Source organism: Branchiostoma lanceolatum, chromosome 8 (assembly GCF_035083965.1).
Source record: "Branchiostoma lanceolatum isolate klBraLanc5 chromosome 8, klBraLanc5.hap2, whole genome shotgun sequence".
NCBI lineage: Eukaryota > Metazoa > Chordata > Leptocardii > Amphioxiformes > Branchiostomatidae > Branchiostoma > Branchiostoma lanceolatum.
Window position 1 is genome coordinate 4,829,113 of NC_089729.1, and position 19,220 is coordinate 4,848,332.

At 41.3% G+C, this 19,220-nt stretch overlaps 1 protein-coding gene across 4 annotated transcripts; it reads right to left on the reverse strand.

Annotated features, from left to right (window-relative positions):
• Positions 1–100: 100 nt before the first annotated feature.
• On the reverse strand, positions 101–19,220 carry LOC136439727 (dimethylaniline monooxygenase [N-oxide-forming] 2-like). 4 transcript variants are annotated; one of them, XM_066435281.1, is made up of 10 exons: positions 19,110–19,220; positions 9,377–9,554; positions 7,254–7,471; positions 6,649–6,907; positions 5,958–6,013; positions 4,136–4,381; positions 3,409–3,553; positions 2,889–3,037; positions 2,407–2,502; positions 101–2,173 (listed from the first exon to the last, which is right to left on the reverse strand). In XM_066435281.1, exons 2-10 carry the CDS (start codon positions 9,522–9,524, stop codon positions 1,847–1,849), a joined length of 1,644 nt encoding a protein of 547 aa, XP_066291378.1. In that variant the 5' UTR covers positions 9,525–9,554; positions 19,110–19,220; the 3' UTR covers positions 101–1,846. The 4 variants fall into 4 exon arrangements, with proteins under 4 accessions (XP_066291378.1, XP_066291379.1, XP_066291380.1 ...); XM_066435282.1 differs by lacking the exon at positions 19,110–19,220 and adding an exon at positions 18,426–18,532; XM_066435283.1 differs by lacking the exon at positions 19,110–19,220 and adding an exon at positions 13,032–13,121.

Here is a 19,220-nt window from a genome sequence, read left to right on the forward strand (position 1 = left end):
ACAATATCTGTATAGACATGCGTGTCTTACAATGCTAACCCAGCATAACTGGACATACACACACACATACATACATACTACATAGAAAAACAGCCACATATTATTGTGAAAATTTCCATTTTTATTCAGTTGATATTCAGTCTTCACTCAAGTGTAGGAATGGTGTCAGATGCAGAGCCCGCATTTACGTTGTAACCGACTTAAAAGGTGACATATACCTCCCATAAAACACAGTCATGATCGATCTCAGTATCCCTTACTTAGGCTCTGTTACATATGGCAACAATACAGAAGAAGTTAAGAACAAACCCATTTAGGATCACATCTCAATTTACTCATAAAGGATAATCTCGCAAAACCAACCTCTTTGAAAGTTAGCTAAGAGTGCAGAACAAAATATTTGTTTCTGAGAAATTATATGAGTATCATATAGTTCAGATTCTACCCCCTTCACAGAAGTCAATATCAAAATCACCACCAAACACAAAACATCATCGCATGTATGCATATAAATGGTGTACATACAACTAACCTATTCCATATAGAAATGCAATTTCTGATTAATGTTCCAGCCGAATGCTCACTATATGTGTTCATTTAACGTCGTAATGTACGTAATGCTGCCTGTGTGTCCCATATCAACTCAAAACTACCACAATTTACCATTCTTATCACAGTAAAGCCTTGCCCATCCTAGTACTAACCAGTTCCCATGGTTTACCTATCTTGTCATGTTAACATCTAACTGCAGAGACAACATCAGAAATCCCTTGTCGTAATTATACAAGCTGAAATACAAGATGTGCTAGTTTTCGTTCTATACCTCGACCAAACGTGACATGTATAGATAAATAACGTTGGTTAAAACAATCACACATTGTATAGAGTACCAATATGTCGCCCAATATATAACAATGTGCTTATGGGCTTTCCCTAACAATACCCACAACAATATATAAAGATATGCAGCTAAAAACACTATAGGGAGTATGTCTGATAAAGGGAACCATTAATTTGTACTGGTGGGTCCTCTGTATTTTTTGTACTAAGGCAGATTTAAACAGTTTCGTGGCTAGTTTATAGTTATTACTTCCTTAATAGTTATTACTCCCTTAATTGTCTTAATCAGTAAAATATATTCCCTCATACTAGATAAGTTTCAATCTGTGTAACATCAAATTGCTGCATGTCTGTGTACACGCATAAACCCTAACATAACATCTGGTACAGATGGTGGTGGACGTCACATGCATCAATCCTACAGTGCCGGGAGCACCATACACAAGATGGCGTTACTAGCACATTGTATTACATCCTCGTTATTATTGTAATGCCCAGCCAGAATATGCAACACGACCCCCTTTATCCGTGAAGGTGATACGGGATAGTGGGGATATACAGTGGTTAACGTATCCACCAAGCCGAATACCGCATCTCTCGCTTTAATCAGCATCTTATCAATACTTGCGGTTAGTTTCCACTTCTTCCTCTACAGCATCCACATAAAATGAACTTACTCCGGGTCACAGAGAAACATCGACGATTGCTCCTGACCAATGGATTTACTGTTGGGTACAACCATGTTACATATTTGTTTCTTATGGCTTAAAAAATAGCATGTTTCTGAAGCCTTTCCTTTCCCAAACCCTTACACTACTTACCTCACACTTCTACCAGGCTACTGTGCAATTTGAATTTTCTGCTTGGGCCATACTTCCCAATTCATTCAATATTAAGTGTGCTAGATTCGTTGATAGGCCTTTCGAGTATTAACCTTGTCCCTGCTGCCTTACTCTGTAACCAATAGGGAGTTGGGTGTCAAAAGGCTACTTTAGTGTGCTAAAGGTTAATAGCTAATCCCTATAACGATGCCAAGTGCGATCACACAGAGAGACGTGAACATGACTTTGACGATGGTGACTTTGGCGCTTAAGCAGTCCTCCGGTTTCTGCGCAGACTTTCTAGTAGCGGAGTAGGTGTTGTTGACGGCCATCTTGACGTGCCTGGCGGCCCCAGCCCACCGGTGAGGCCCCACCAGACGGTAGTGCGTGGGGAAGGCCGGGCCGAAGTAGACCAGGTAAGCGAGGTAAGGGTCGCGGGGAAGGAGCTGCCAGAAACTCGGTCTGACACCCAGCTCCTGAGCGATGTCTTCACAGTACGGGAGGGTACACACCTGCGAGACAAAAAAATACGGTTTTAAGAAAGATTTGATAAGGCCCTTAACCAAGTACTAACACACGGTAATAATAAATAATGGTAAACTCGGATTGGAAACAAAGTTACATAATACTCAGCGAGACACCGAGGATGTAATGATTTCAATCTGATGGGGATATATGGGGGTATCACAATGTAAATGTAGATATCACCACGGTACATGTACCTAATGTAAAATGTCTGGCTTACCATTAAAGAGACACGTCCAATCTTGCTTTTACACTTTTCTCTGTTGCTGCGAAGCCATTCTTGCATAGACTGTGGGTCAGGGAGGGGACAATGTCCCTGTGGAAAACAAGAATGGACAAAAATGACACAATGCTTGTAGTTCGTGCTTACAACAATTGATCGATCACTGGTTTGTTAAACACTATAAAATTTGGGAATAGGTTTTTGTTTTCCGTAACTCTTCACACTACAACAAGCAGAGCTCTTGTTTCAAGTACACGCTTCATTGCAACGAAATATCACCGAGTCTTTTTCTGCCTGTCAAATATTATCCAACAAACTCATGAGAAATGTTTTGAATGCTTGTCGAAAACGCCATCTACACTAACGCTGTATCTCTTATTACTGCTGTAAATACACATGCACGTAAATTGTTAAAAGACCACGTGGATTTGACAAAATGATGGCGTTTTGGCTTGCGTAGAAAAAAGTCATGTACTCACGGAAAAGACGCGCGCCGCCCATCTGGACTGGATCTCCAGTACGGGGAAGATGGGCCCTATGGTCCCCACACAGCCTATAACCGCCAGGGTGGAGTGGGGCAGGCGGGCAGGGAACATCATCTTGTACAGCTCCAGGTCCCCCACATCACCTGGGGATATAAATCAATCAATCAATCAATCAATCAATCAATCAATCAATAACCTTTATTTTAACTGTAAGTAAGTAGGTAGGTAGGTCTTGATGAGACCTCAAAATGATTCAATTTTGGGACCCCTATCAACTGTCTATGGTACTGCAGTGTAACTTCCGGTTTTGATACACTAGTATCGTGTCCTGAACATGCTATGGTCATGATGTTTTGGTGGTAGATAGCTCTTGGGAGAGAGGGAGAGTAAGTCCTGTGGGTCTGGCCCCCCTAGCGGCTTTCTTGCTAGACGTTTAGCTTTCTTAAATAAACTGGGCGAAACCCAGTGTCCAGACAGGTAATGACTGGATAAAAGACAGAATGGTGGTACTTACGTGGAAGAATGTCCGATTCTAGGAAGGGGATGGCGACGTTGTAGCCTGTGGCGAATATCACGGCATCCAGTTGGTCAATCTTGCTTCCGTCAGTGAAGACCGCCCCTGTTCGGGTAAATCTCTCAACGACCGTCCTCGTTACGACCTGGAAAAAAAATCAAGTCTATCAATAAACTTTATCGTCCTGAAACATCTGTAACGTTGATACATTGATTAGTGAAAGAAGAAACATGTACAGTCGAAGCCACTTAATTGCACCTCGGATAAAAGCACATTCCTTTCAACTGCACCGAATCCCAAAATTCCAAACCGGTTCCCATTCACTGCATTGTTAGTGACTCCGCATATCTGCACGGCGCATTGTCAGCAATGCCGGATAATTGCACCAAATACGCTGACAAATGGGATGTGCAGTTAAGCGGATTCTTCTGTACTAGTTAATCGGAAGAATCGAAAAGAAGAGATGGCCATAGAAAGGCCTGCATCATGTTCACTAATCGATAGAATCTTAACAAAAATACATATTTTGACTATTTCGGTGGACTGATAGTCCCAAAAAAGAATCAAAGGTTTGAAACACCCTTGTGAGCCTTTTACAATCTGATCACTGCCAAAAAAAACCCTGAAATTTCACGGTCTTCTTGCGAAATTGCCGTCAGAGGCATGGACTGCAAATAAGCGTCTGCAGGGAGTTTCGATGAGAAGAAAAAATAGCTTGTTTCTTTACCTTTCCCGTGGCCAATCTGAAGGCGATCTCATCATTGATCATGGTCGACCCATATATGGGGTCTTTACAACCCTCCAGTCCGTAGTTTTCGTGGTCCAGAAAGGCGTTACACTGACGTCTGAGGAGAATTCTCTTCAGCCATTCCGGCAGGTTCTGGCGGGCTCTCTGGATGCAGAAGTCCCTCGGCTTCCCTCCCCCCGCTAGCCGCGGGAACAGCCAAGTGCCGTCCCTCACACTGAGGTAAACCTGAACAGTAACAAAATACACAATCGGTGCATATGGGGTTTTTACTTAAAATGAACGTCATGCGCTCAGGTTTCATACAGTCTTACTTGATAAGATTGGTTCCATGTATTGTCTTGTTATCATTTCATGACATCTTACAGCTAATCTATCGTATGATGTTTTACAATGTTGTCTAATCTATCGTATGATGTTCTTCCCCCTATGATGGCATCAGTGATAAAATGAATATGGGAATTAGTGCAAGTCACATGCATACTCGCGCGCACTTATGTACATTAGCATTCACAAAAACGCACATACACACACACACACACACACACACACACACGCACAAATACACACACACACACACACACACGCACAAATACACACACACACACACACACATACACACACATACAGACACAAATACATCTCATTGGTAAGTTTTGTAGGTTGACTAAGATATTTTGTTTAAATAAACCATTTTCTATGACTTCCTAAGTGACTCCTCAATATGAATTAAAATGTGTTTGAATATCAAATTGTTATGCACATTCTAGAGTCAAACACAAAGTGTATTGAATTTTACCTTACGTCTAACGTTACATATATTGATAGAAACAAACCTAAGGGATTAAAAAGAAAGCGCCCCATTGTTTGCTTTTCCCTAGCACTACCCTTGCTCTTAACTGTTTAAGGATCATATGAGAATACTTGTAATGTATGTATATGTAAGGCTACTCCTGTTCATGTTGGGCCATTTTTATTTTCATTTCATCTATTCATTGGTTTTGTCACATTTCTTAAGGTACTTTTTTCATCACAGCCTACCTGTAGGATGCCTTATTACCTGCCACTGTATATCCATGTACCATTATACTTGATATCAAGTCAGCCGATATTTTGGGGGATTGGTGGTATATGTCAGGACCTATGTGTATTTGTTTAACTTTCAAGGGCCATGTCCAGTTGTATGTTATCAAATGAAATTGCAAAGTATAAAGCAAACACCAAAATTCATTTCCCCGATGATATTACATGTGAAATGGTTGCTTGCAAGTACCTGTAAGTTCTCTGAAATAACGTTGTCCAGTGTTATATATTCTTTTTTTTTTAGTGTCAAGACCAAGAGATAATAATTATGATGCTTTCATTGTGTTATAAATCACATTCTCTTATGTTATTGAAATGTTGACCATTTGTTCCATTACTTATATTTTTGGTCTTGGCCGTTCTTAATCAATGCGTATTTTCGCTACGTCACTCGTGTGATCAACAAATGTGTGCAAGGCCCAGCCCCCCTCCCCCATTATAACTCATACCTGTTTGAGAGCTGGGCTAGCACAAAACTGCGACGCGTGTCTGCAGACTAGCCAAACCGACACCAAAGTTGCACTCCTTTTTAATAATGCCTTTTTTCACTTAAAACCCATTCTCAAAATAAAAATTCCGATGATGGGGAAAAGAATGCATGCAAAATGATAGTATAAAAGGTAAAAAGTAAAGAAATTGTCTCATTTTTTTGTATTTTGTGAGACGTGTTGTACGAGGTAAGACTAGAGTGGTGTCGAAGGCCAGCTGATGCTGTACTTACTACAGACGCGACCTGGGCAACTTCAGCAGCAACGTCGCCGGCCGAATTGGCACCGCCTGATTTGGACAACAAACAGTGCATGTTTCGTCAAGAACACAAAGAGGGCATCCATACATATGCCCTCTGCCGCACGTGAAGAAGCAAGTGTTATCATAGACTGTAAGCAGACCGTGAGGTTCAAAGTCACCCAGTTTACTGACGTATTCCCTCCTGCAGCACAGCATTGAACGTTGCTACCAGTAAACCCCAGGAATAATCCCAGCTGAATACAAAGTAGTAATGTAGTCATAGCAAAGCGTTATCAGCAGTCCAAGGCGTTATACTAGTAAGTAAGTAACCGACCGTCATTGTCTCGCAACCTGTCGACGTATCTCATCCGTAACTTAGTCAGAGGTTAGAGTTTTGAATTTTACTACGTAACCTTACAGTGCAATGCCAGAGAAGTAACGGCATTGGTGCATGCGGTATATGTGAGCTAATTGAGTGCATGCGAAAAAATTAACCTTGCACACTTGGCCACGAACACCCCCTGGTAGCGCCCCTTTGTTAACAGATTTTCGCGCAGTAATTCAATTTCATCGCCAATATTTTATATCACAATAAACATCCCTTATGTACCCCTTAAAAACAACTACAGATTGAAAATCACGTCATACAAGTCAGAGAGGAATGGATCGATATGACGACTTACCGACTACCATGACTTTGCGTCCCTTGAAGGACTCCGCACCGTTGTAGTCACGGCTGTGCTGGACAACTCCGGTAAACTCTTCAAGCCCGGGCACTTTCGGGACGAAGGGCTTGGAGAAGTGGCCGCTGCACACCATGACGCTGTCGAACAGGCTGGTCTGGGGACTGGTGTTCTTGTTGTTGTCCGTGGCGACCGGTGCCGTACGCACCATCCACTTACCCGAGGTCACGTAGTCGTCGGCTCGCCAAATGTGCTGAACCTTGGACGAGACATATGGCACGAGATCACATTGATGTGTGTACAATATGTACATGACTAAATAACGTTCTTAACTTTTAAAGCTGATAGATGTAGTAGAGGACTGTGTTTTGATGACATCTTAAATGCATTGAAAACAAGATTGCAGTTGGCTTCCATTGCTTGCTTCACTGTTAAAAAACACTTGCAGCCTTTAGACTGAAAATGTCAACAAATACGGTACATAAATTGTGCTTTGAACCCTCTAAATTCAAAACTGAAAATTCTCCTGATTCCTTGACATGCTATTACTCGTGGTTGGTCCCTGCACAGATAGACCAGGCCATATAATCACATTCATTACGTACCTGCACACCAAATTGGATGAATTTCATGAGCTCAAATTTGTCCGCGAACTCCTGCAGGTAGCTGTGAACCTGCGTGTAGGGGAGGAAGGGAGGAGCCTCCTTGGGTTGGGGGAAGTCGCTGAAAGACATCATTTCCTTAGTCCTGTTACTGACCAGAGACTTGTAGATCGTCGCTCCCTGGTTAGGGCGTGGTTCGTCTGTGTAGTACCAGACTCCTCCTATATATATTATCAACAAGAGTCACAGGTTTTAGACTCAGAAAAATGGGATTGCCTTCTTAATGTACGTGCATTAATGCACGGTTTAAAAATCTGGTTTTCTGTCACTCTCAATACATGAATTGCTTTTTCTTATACCTTTAAGCAATGTAATGTAAATTATCCAGGCAAGTATGTCACCGTTTTCTATGTATAATGTATGAAAAATGCATGTGTATACACACATATTAAACAGAAAAGCCTACATGTACATGTACACCAGATTTATGAGATTGCTTTTTCGTATACTTTTAAGCAATGTAATGTAAATTGTTTCCATGTTTAGTGACAAGTATGTTTTACAAATGAAAAATGCATAAGTGCACACATATCAAACAGAAATCCTACATGTGCACCATATTTATGAGATTTCATCAATATTCCCGTCACAAATTTCGACGTTGTCATTTTAAGGCAAAGGTTAATCATCCAGCTGATCATTTCCTTGTGCAACACAAATATCGGTCGCCCAGCTTTACGTTATGGCCGATAATTCACAGTGTCACTAACACATGCATGGTAACGCGTGGAAAGATCAATTACACATGTCAACTAACATACTATTGCGCACCATAATTGCAAAATACTGAAATTCTGAGCTACTAATGAAAAGATACGTGTTCTTGTTTTTTTTCCGGCTACTGTATATGTCTAACCGTGAAATATCTCAATATTTGAGAAAGGGTTCCACGAAACAACGAATGAACCTTGTCTGGTCTCTGGGCAATGTAAACTGACTGGAGTAGAGCAAATTCATTTAGGCACGTAGGGAGAAGTATTATGCATGCCCAGCATTTGCATTAGATCCGGTTTTCGGGAGAAGGGAATGAAATATAGATAATGGCACTAACCCGTAATAAGGTGGCATCTGTTATGTGTTACCGAGTTAATGGTATTAGATATTGCTATATAAGAGTGGTGTATGTATGTACATTTTCATTAATCGCCAGTAATTGTAGGGAAATCATGCTAGTCGCACATCAAAAATGTTTATGGCATATTTTTCAATGAGAGCAAAACGACACCAAGTAGATGCATAACGGGTATTGTAAAGCGGCATCTCTTTCATGAAAATGCACTGAATTTGCTGCACCATTTCATACATACAATATTCTAAACGAGGAATACATGGGGCGTTTAAAGGGCATATGGGTCTCCTTCAGAAGACCATCGGACCGCATTATTTCTCGCACACCGCCAAGTAGATTACAGCATGAATAAATCGATAGACGAGTTTTAGAAAGGCATGGGTAACAAATGATGCTAGCCAAGCACTATTGACACCGAAAGGTACACGTCCCATATACTGTATCGGCTGTGCTCCGTTTCCAGACTTATTTCTGTCGGCTAGAACGCGGATTTATATGTGGGTAGGCGGTATTGATTCTCCAGCGATAAGCGCGTCCCCGGATGGCGCTGAAACGCAATTACTCCCGACAGTGCCTCGCCATCAGTATCCCAAAATGACCCATGAATTGGCGCGCCGATTGCCTAACGGGAGGCCACGGACGGGTGTTACGTTCCGACGTGCTATCCATCTAGCAACTCAAGACAGGTCTATCAATAAAGTAGGGAGAAAATGACTACTGAATGAGAAGTAAATATGAGTGCTGTGAAGGAAAAAAAAACACACGAAATATTTTACGTACGAATTACGCAACATTGGGAAGCGCAGATTCCGTGTAGACCCTCAAGGAACGTCATGAGTAAAACGCTTACGCAACTGAGACCATGATTTGTCTTGCACGGCTCCGATAAGTGCTGACGTCACAATGCATGATGTCATAATTGTGCACCTCTATATCTTTAACCCTAAAATATCTTATAGGCTGCTCTCCGTGATACTGAAAGAACTGTGCAGCTTACCCAGTTCGTCGTGTTGCTCGAAGCATACCGGCTCTAGCCCCTCCTCAAGGCAGGCCTTGATGCATGCCAGCCCGCTCACCCCGGCTCCGATGATCGCCACCTTCCTCGTGCTCTCCATGCCGCCCCTCCTCTTGTCTGATGACGTCATATTTCACCAAGACCTGCAAGCGACATCTATCTGTAGAGTACAAAGTGAACGTCAAAGATCAGAACAACGACAGTAAACTAGTACTGATATGAAGAGTCAAATCTATCTTTAAAAATCATATAACCCGGTGCATGCTTCATCAAAGGAGCCGCATGATGTATCTAACAACGGAGCATGCGAGATGGAACCGGTTTCTCCTCATACCACCGCCCAGGAAGGAACGAAACTGATAAATCTACATATAGTAGGTGTTTGAGTAACTAACGGACAAGTCATTCTAATCAATCGGAAAAAGGAGTAATTTAGAGAGTTAGGACAATGAGATGGCCAATTGCAGGTAGGGAGTGGCCAGAGAATAATTTAGAGATCAATTTAACATCCAGCAATCCGCTATATTTGGTTCCGATCAAAGTAGGTTCTCCTTTGAAAGGAACAAGTTAGAAATATTCAGGGATACAGAAATATTCACAGACAGTCACGCTACAGAAATGAATTGGAATATGTCCGATGGACAATAAAAATCTGTCCCCAAGTACTACAATAAACTGTGGTTGACACCTATAACAATGAGGCACCATGCTGACCCAATTTTTACGCTACCCAATCATGGAACAAACGGTGCGTACCTTTTAACAGCCCCTCGGTTGCTTCTGGTATAAAACAGACCATCCGACGATTCAAAATAACTATTTCTAACTGATAGAGCTTTACTTTCCGTAAGCGTTACAAAGATGCATGCAGTTCTACAAGCAGTGCCGGTACTAGCCATATGCAGCCTCCTGCGTCCATGCGAGCAGTGCGCTGGGCACGAGTTACCCATTGATTTCCCCCGAGAGATAGTCAAAGTAAACCCTAATGGTGAATAAGGGGGGATGAGAGGGGGCGGCAAGAGAAAAGTTGAACAGAGCTGATATTGATTAATAGCGTTAGTAGATATCAAACATTGAATAATTAAAACATGAGATCAATACCAAAGGTGATCGCAGACAAAAAGAAGATATATGAGAGCTTTCTGCTGTCAATTTTTCTTGGACCTTAATTTACTTCTATGCACCATTATAAGGTGCAAAATACTGGCTGTTTAAAGTTTTATTCAAACTACCGAGACTCTACATTATTCAGAAACCCCTTGATACAAACAAACACCATACACGTCATTAAGGTGACAATCAACTGAAGTTATGATGAATGAAGCACGTTATTGTAGGTGTGAGATTCGAGATATATGACTGTTTATTTTGTGTTCAGAACAAAATGATGTAAACCAGCATTCGATAACAGGAAAAGAAGATGGATTTAAGATTCTTACAATCCCGGTTTTGCTCACAGGCTCTGCAAGTATCTAGCCGATATATATACGGTTTTACATGGACAGGTGCATATCGGCCTACGCGTTAATGGTCACGTACGTTGCCCCATGCCTCTCCTGGTAAAACAAATCTCTAAGGCATTCAAATAAGATGCATGCAAAATTTGCTTTCAAACATTAACATAAACAGTTGTATCCAGTGCAAATGCACGGAAAGCATCCCCACAATCAAGCGATGATCGCGACCGGTGCTAAATATTTAAATTTGAGAATAAGATAAGCAAATGTTTGGAAAAGTACGGTAGAAAATAGATGTCTGTGGCGTTGTAAAACGTAGTGCGGTGTATGCACGGTGTGGGTTGGCGCGGTCGCATCGGGCGATCCATCTATGTCTCATATTGATTGCATCTCGTTAAGCTTTCCGGTCAGGTTTACAAGTTAAACAAAAGACCGGTTCTCTGTCAGAATAGCTTTATACATGGCTCACATGGTATAAAGGTTTTTAATTATTCACTTTCATGGCAAAAGGAGGGTAAAACTACGTGTTCGGAATGGCACAGAATCTTTTATTCAAATCTTAAAGGCATCCAGAGCATTTTATGAGTCTTGAAACTTGAATAAAAAAACTCCAATTTCTAGTCATTTCTACACATAGTAAGTTTCAATAACACACTGCACTATACCATTACATATCGACATTAAAGGAGCAAAGATACGATGCCTTTGTTTGGTGAGAACTGATAATATATCCAAGCCCTAATGGACTGATCCTGACTGTCCATCACAATTAGCGGTTCGACCAATGAGAGAGTGACTGCATGTTCGTCAAATATTTGTATTTTTATGTTTTAATTTTGCATTTCTGCGTTTTGACGGAGGTGGGCGGAGCTATGGTATCGGTCTATTTACACTAGGTGCGTGAAACTAAAAGATCATCATGTAGCTTTTTTTGTGACGCTTAGAGCACTTTTGATAAGAAATCCTCACGCAAATGTGGTAAACAGTGGCATTAAATGTCCATTTCATAAAGATTACAGCAACTAGAATATTTCTAGTTTTCAAGCCTCATAAAATGCTCTGGGTGCCTTTTAGTCAGGATGGGACGACCCAGACGTATTTCATATCCTATGTTGCCTTGGAAATAGAATATTCCATGTGATTTTTTCTATTGTGTGTCAGTTTTGTAAATCCGTTTTTTTTTGGGTCAAATTATCTGTCAAAAAATTGCTGCAGTAGTGTGGATGAGCGCTAGAAGGCGCTGCTCTATAATGAAAAAAAAACGAGGGAAAATTGTCCCAAGTCAAAATTTGGCGATAACAACTTACAACTAGAGTTAAGTATTTGTGCTACATATACTTCAGGTTTGCTATATGTTAACTTAACGATTACGGAGTCTTTTTATAAATATGAATTGGTATTGAATTTTTCTTTTGTTTCAGTTGAATATGTGATAGTTTGCTTTTTTTTTTTAAAAAGAGAGTCAGCAAGTTTTTTAATTCAAATCGTAACTGTTAATATCGAATCTATTACGTTCACCAACAGTCAGTTATGAGAGCAACTACGTAACTCCTCCGGCCTAAATGTCTAGAATATTGATTTATGTGACAGCGTCTATGAGAAAAATGTCACGAAGTGACCATTACACAAATGTCATCGCCGGGGGTTAAAATGTGATTACGCTAAGGAAATGAGTACACTAAGGAAATGAGTACCAGTATCGAGGGCCAAGTGTTGCAAAAATACACACAAATACAATATGGCGGCCCCCATACAACTCAACGAAACCAACATAGGTTTTGCTACGCAAACCTGTAACAACAGGAACAATAGCATTAGCAATAGGTCTTAAAGAAACATGCTAAACATGCGTACGGATAATGCGCCAAATGCCATGGATTATACTGTCTCTGTTATTTCACTACCAATCGTGATATCTACACCACGCTAAATGTTAGTGTGCCTGAAGCCAAAATCCGGGTCCTGTCCCAATCAAAGCTGTGGATATGGTGCAGCGTGGCGTCCTTAGTTATATAACTTCAGTCAAACCTGGTCAGGCAACCACCTGGCGTAGGCAACCACTACTCTCCAAGCAGAGGTTGATGGGGCAGATCGTCACCGTTTTATCATATCATATGGAGAGTAGGCAACCACAAGGTTCAGGCAACCACATTGAAACAGTCCCGTTCATTTTTACTTACTTGGACCGCCCTGTCCTGAGCATGCACCTGTCCTGATCAACCAGTTTTCTTCAGTCCTTTGAGTGGTTGCCGAGAACAGGTTCGACTGTATAATCAAAGTGACAACATATACACCCAGTTTTAGTTAGGATATGTTGGGGAAGCCCGTGGGAACGCATTGAGCCCTAGACCTTCCCCCAGACGACCTCCCCCGCTAGATGTTGTACAGTCCCTAGTCTCAATATTCACACGATCCTCCTTCACAATTCATCATAAGATGAGAAAACAGTGAGTGTCAGCGGTAACCATCTTGCAACCGTTTCAGTTAACATACTTCGGACAATCTTACCTTCCCCAACCTGCTAACATACTCAACTGGAGTTCCACGACCTCATACCTTCGCCAAACCTTTATGACTGACGTATTGGGAGTGTTTCTCATCAATTATGCAAATGTTGTCCTTATAAGTATAATTGGAATCAATGATGCTCACATTCACACAACTTCCAAATGCCACAAGTATGAAATTTCCATAATTTACCAGTAAAGAATTATAGTAATTTATCATTAATTATGCAAATTAGGCCTACATTGGCATATTTTTTTAGTATCTGTCAACGTTCCTCTCTTCCTCAATTACAAATGTCACATATTCAAATAGTCAAATCATGGAACACAGTGGGTTTTTTAAATTGCCTCATTAATTATGCAAATTAGAATATGATTTTCATAATTATTCTCTAATGAGACGAAGCATCACGTAAGCTATCTACATACAAAAAATCATGACCATCCATCAAGCCCATCTTGAGTTATAGTATTTTCTCATTTTAAGTAAGTAGTGTTGTAGAAACTTGTTGTCCCAAAACGCACACGAAATCATGCATGATTAGTAGTTTCATATACCTATCTTAGTAGGTAGACTACACATCGTTAAGTCTTACCTGAGGGTTCAGTTGTCCTGCCTTCTTCCTTGGAACACAAAAAGAGACCATGCAACGTGTTCATTGTTTGCACTGTTTGCTCATTGAATAATATTTTTCGCAACCCGTTAGTCACTGATTAATGTAATCCCCTGGTGAGAAGATCAGATAAGAATAAAGAGCTGGATCCATAGAAGTATGTTTTCTGATGGTTCAATGCTAGATAACATCAGAAGGGTCTGTATTTGTTTTAAGCGTTTATATTTCTTCAATGACGCTATTCCCATTTCAGATAATAAGAAATTTTGTTGTATTTTGGTGTCTTATGCCCATTAAGGTTATTTTAGATGCCATATGTGGGTGGATACCTTTCAGGTGTTACCCACTGGTTTACACTGGGTGGTGTTGTGTATTCTGTAGTATTTTAGAGATTAAATGTCTGTTTAAGTGTTGTGTAGTGTACGTAGTTTGATTCGGCAGGATAACAGATTTTTTTCACTATGTACGTAGTGTTAGAAGCAAATACAGAAGCCAAGCCATTACAGCTTTCTCCAGTAGGTGAATCTTAGCTATCTTTTAGCTATCTCAAAGTTAATTTTGAATATCTTTTGTTTAAACTGGGTGTCCCTGTCGGCCTTTTCCAGATGGAGGATTACAGGAACAAAATAGATGTACTGTTGTTGCAAAAATAAATAAAAAATACCTAATCTAATGATATCGAAAAACTGCCCAAAATCATAGCCCGTATAAACAAAACGGTACTGTATACAGTATCTCCGTCAACATTTGAAACTACAGGTATCCTTGCTTTGAACCTCCTCCTGTGTCACTGTAAAATTAACTCACATGTGGTCCTGTAAGAAGTCAGAAGTGAGTGCAAGTCTTTTCCCACAAGTACGTCCTGTTTGCGGGGTGTCCTTGTAGTTCAGCTGGTAGCAGACTCACAATTTACTAATTGAGCTCCTGGTTGCAGGTTAAAGGGGAGAACCCGGTTCATTCCTGGGGAGGGTATCTCGGTTATGTGCCACTTGGCGAGCGAACAAAAGTCCTGCTTGCGGTACATATTGAAGAGGGTCTGCATGAGGGTGGGTGGGTGTACGCCGACAGCACTCAACACCAAATTCGCTACATTTGACACTGAATTCCGTCAGCCTCTCTACGCCCTACTCTAAATCTTGGGTCAAAACCCACACTCTTAGCGGCTGAACTCTTGCGTCAAAGTTGCTGATTTTAGCTCGGAACTGACAAAAGCAACCTAATTTAGTTCTTTGCATTAAACGCATGAGTGATAATGACCTAGTCTAGACTAACGTGAGGTCACACACAATGACCTCTGTATCAAATGGAGTCTATCCCGCTTGTTAGATACTTATAATAAGGAGGCATTATTGAACTATTAACTATAAATTCGAACTTACCGGAATTCGTTTACATGTGGGCCCGATATACACCACATCTTGCTTATGAATGAAGCTCTTTTTATGATGGAAATTTCCATTTTCGTTTATTTAGAACTAATAATGTGACGTTATAGAGGGACCTCTGCTATCACATACGCTGAAGGTCCCCCAACTCCACGCCAACGTATTTGAAGGAAGAACGATACCGGTATCACTGTACACTGCCATAGCTCTACCAATGGCATGGTAACCTGACGTACGCTCTTTTAAATGATCAAATGGCACTATTTCTGTGAAATTTTGTGCCACCACGGCAACGTTCATCCTAATCAATCTAGTCTGAAATGCACTGGCTGTTATTGATGATCTGGTCACGTCAATTACCTACCAAACCAATCACCCCACCTTGACATGTATATGTATTTTTCCAACCAACCAACCAACCAACCAACCAACCAACCAACCAACCAACCAACCAACCAACCAACCAACCAACCAACCAACCAAATAAACAACTTTCGGAACTACTTTTTTCGTAGCTTTTCGGAGCTTGGCGTGTTGCAACTAAAAACCCGACGAAGCATTCAGTGCGAGAAAGCCTCTGTCAGAGAGCGTAGCAAACTGGTCTTTTCAAATAGAGTTAGCAGCCATGACAGCACATACCTTCTAATAAGAAAAAAACTGTGTAATTCTTACATACATATATAGAATTTTATACGTCACAATGCAATCATTCCTAAGAGATCTAGAATTTGTACAGTGAATATATTCTCACCTGTGAGGCACAAATCAGACGACAATGTTAGAGATATCTTAGTTATGATACGCCAAGCTTAAGGTATTAAATGTGCCTGTGCATAAAATGAAGTAAAACCTGTCTGGTCACTCTGGAGCTTACATGTATGTGAGTCAAACTATCCGGGAATGTAAAACTTAATCCCTGACTAACATCACAGTGTAATGTGAGTGCGATGGTGCAACTGATTGTTATTTTTGTGCATTGGGTGAATAAAAACTAGGAGTACATGCATCTTAGAGGAGACATCATAACACGTAGTTCTAGCTTATACATGTAGGTGTATTTGTAGTCATACCTAAACTTGACTTTTCCTGTCGCCATGTAGGCATCAAGCAAGAAATATGTGGTGTCTTACCTCAGCCTACAAATTAATTACGCGGTTACGGCTAATGTACTGATTACGAATTACGTTTATTTCGGGCGGCTGCCTACGGATTACAAGAAACAGACAAGTCTGGAGACAGCTATCCATCTTCATCTTCACCCCAGCAACCACCTGTAGCTAGGTCAAGGGACTAGGTACATGTAGGTAGGTAAAAGGCCTGATTACGCCTTACGAAAAAGGGTATGCAGTAGTGCTGCGTACCTAAATAAACGTAACATCAGGTACAGGTACAGAGGTTTGGGTACAGGTCCGGACCTGTACCTGAAAATTTGAATTGTGTACTTCTGAACTTCTTCAATAATGACAGAAACATAAATAATCTGTTTTCAACTTGTCAGTATCTTTTTTCAAAGAACATAACTAGGTTTCCTACCGCCAAACTCCCTTGGCCTTGCTATCAAAACTCCCGGCCTGCCTGAATGATCTATTTCATAATGAGTTACGCTGTTCCAAGGTGTCACATTGGTCACGTTTGGTGTTGCATGAGGCCATGAGGTCAGGAGATCAGTTACAAGATAAGCACAGACTTGGTGTAAATTTATATCAGTACAGTACCAGTACTTCATAATCCGGTATTTTGGACCTGTGCCTAATCAATTTTAACGGTACTGTACCGGTACACAGCACCGGTATGCAGCACGTGTATGCAGGCTAGGCCCTCATTGGAAAAAAGGAACCTACACAAGACCTCAAGGCCATAGTGTCGTCTGGTCTGCTGTAAATGATATGCCGTCTATATTGTCTTATGTAACTGGACCTAACAGAACGTACGTCTTCTTATGTGTCGTCGGCTGGTTTCATTTACATGTTGATCGATCGACGTCAATGAGGCGTGGCGGACCAAGTCCTTATTCCAAACAGTAGTTAAGGAGTGCAGTTAAGTAGCTGCAGTTGAGACAATGTATACCCTCAAACTTAAGAATGTAAGATTGACATTCTCTTACACCAGTAGAGAAACAACGTCGTCTACAAGCTAGAATTTACACAACAAGAAAAAATATTCACCTTGAATATTCACCTTGAAGTAGTTTCTGGATGGCAGGACACAGTAGTAAATTTCAACAGTGTGATCAGTGAGGGAACTAAACTTGTAACATTTCACTTCGACTTGTCACGAGTCTAAAATTGTTCGTTCCGCAAACTCCCGCCAGCACGGTGCTTGGTCTTACATGACCCGCTCCCTCCAGCACTGTGTGGCCTTAGTTAGGGGATTTGTTCCCGCCCGTACTGTCTACGCGGCCTTAGCCTTAGGTGACCTGTTCCCGCCGGCCCTGGGTAACCTGCTCGTACTGGGCCCCTCGCTCGCGCTACCCATGTCATTATCATGGTCTCTTCTTGCTCAATTATCAGAAAAAAAAACGAATTTTTTTCTATTTATGTGACGTTTTTCTCATTGTGGCTAATAAAACATAGTGTCGTGTACGGAAAAGGCGGGACACTCTCTGCCAGTGGTTTGTTTACTGACTCGCAATTTTCCTGTTTGCAGTTACATGTAACATGCATGCTGACGTTACCAACCGGTAAACCACCCGAAGAACTAAAGTTATTATGGTACATTTTTCATTTCAACTTTAATTCAGGCACCTGGCCCATATCATACAACGGTACAAGTAACGTGTTAGTGCAACTGTGCGCAAATGCTTGGCGAATTCGAACGTGCTGAAATTTGGGGGTATCACATGAACAGTTCTGTCCGTTTCGTCCCGCCACGCAAAACGGAGCCATGTTTCTTTCAAACTTGCATGACGTATCTCGCCATTATTCTAAGCGCTTATCTCTACACCTACCACCTTATGGGCATCAAAATCACCACCTTATTAAGTACGCAAGTTCGCTCGATTTACACAGTTGTTTAGAAAGCAACCTGGTCCACAATAAACCGCAACATTTGCCACAATTCCACCTTACCTTGACTTCCGATACAACTCCACCTCGGTCGCAAATAATTCCCGCCACTATTCAGCTTTGGGTATTGTTATCTGATACCGCGTGTTCATTCTGGACTTGTCGTAGGCGTGGCATTTGCCCCGTCTAGTCCAGACAAAGACGTGAAATGGACGGGGATTCGGTTACGGGAAACAACTAACAGGTAGCACTGGAGAGGCTTTGAAATTATGTAAATTTGTTACGGGATAAAACGGTCATATTTTATGACTTAGTCTCGTTAATTGTTGCAAGTCAACGCCGTGCTTGCGAGTTGATGAACCGAAGAGGTTCTCCTTGCAAGCTTAGTTGAACAAAGACAAGAATTCGAACATGGCCCCTTGCTGAACAAAGAATTTGCTCAGCCGTTGAAACAAAGACACTATAGCTAGCTGGTGTGTTACGCCAAATGGTGGTTATACCGGCTATACAGATACAGGTACGTTGATCAGCGACAGCGTGAGCTTTGGGCGTTAGATTTTACATTACTATTGTGCCAAGGCACGTGCCCGTTTCACACGTGCGCGTTCACATGTGAAATTCCTAAATATAACCTACTCCAAACGTTGTAAGCCAGTAATTTTCTCCGTAACTTTCCCGACTATGTTCATAGTTTATCAATTAAAGTTCTAGAAAAATTCTAGACCGTGTCCTGTAAACATGCCCTACTTGTGTATGAGGATGTAAATGGACGACAGTCATAAGAGTCCACGCAGTTTTCATCCGAACATGTAGTCACCTTTGTCTGAAGGCAGGCCTACCTGTCTAACAATGTCGTCA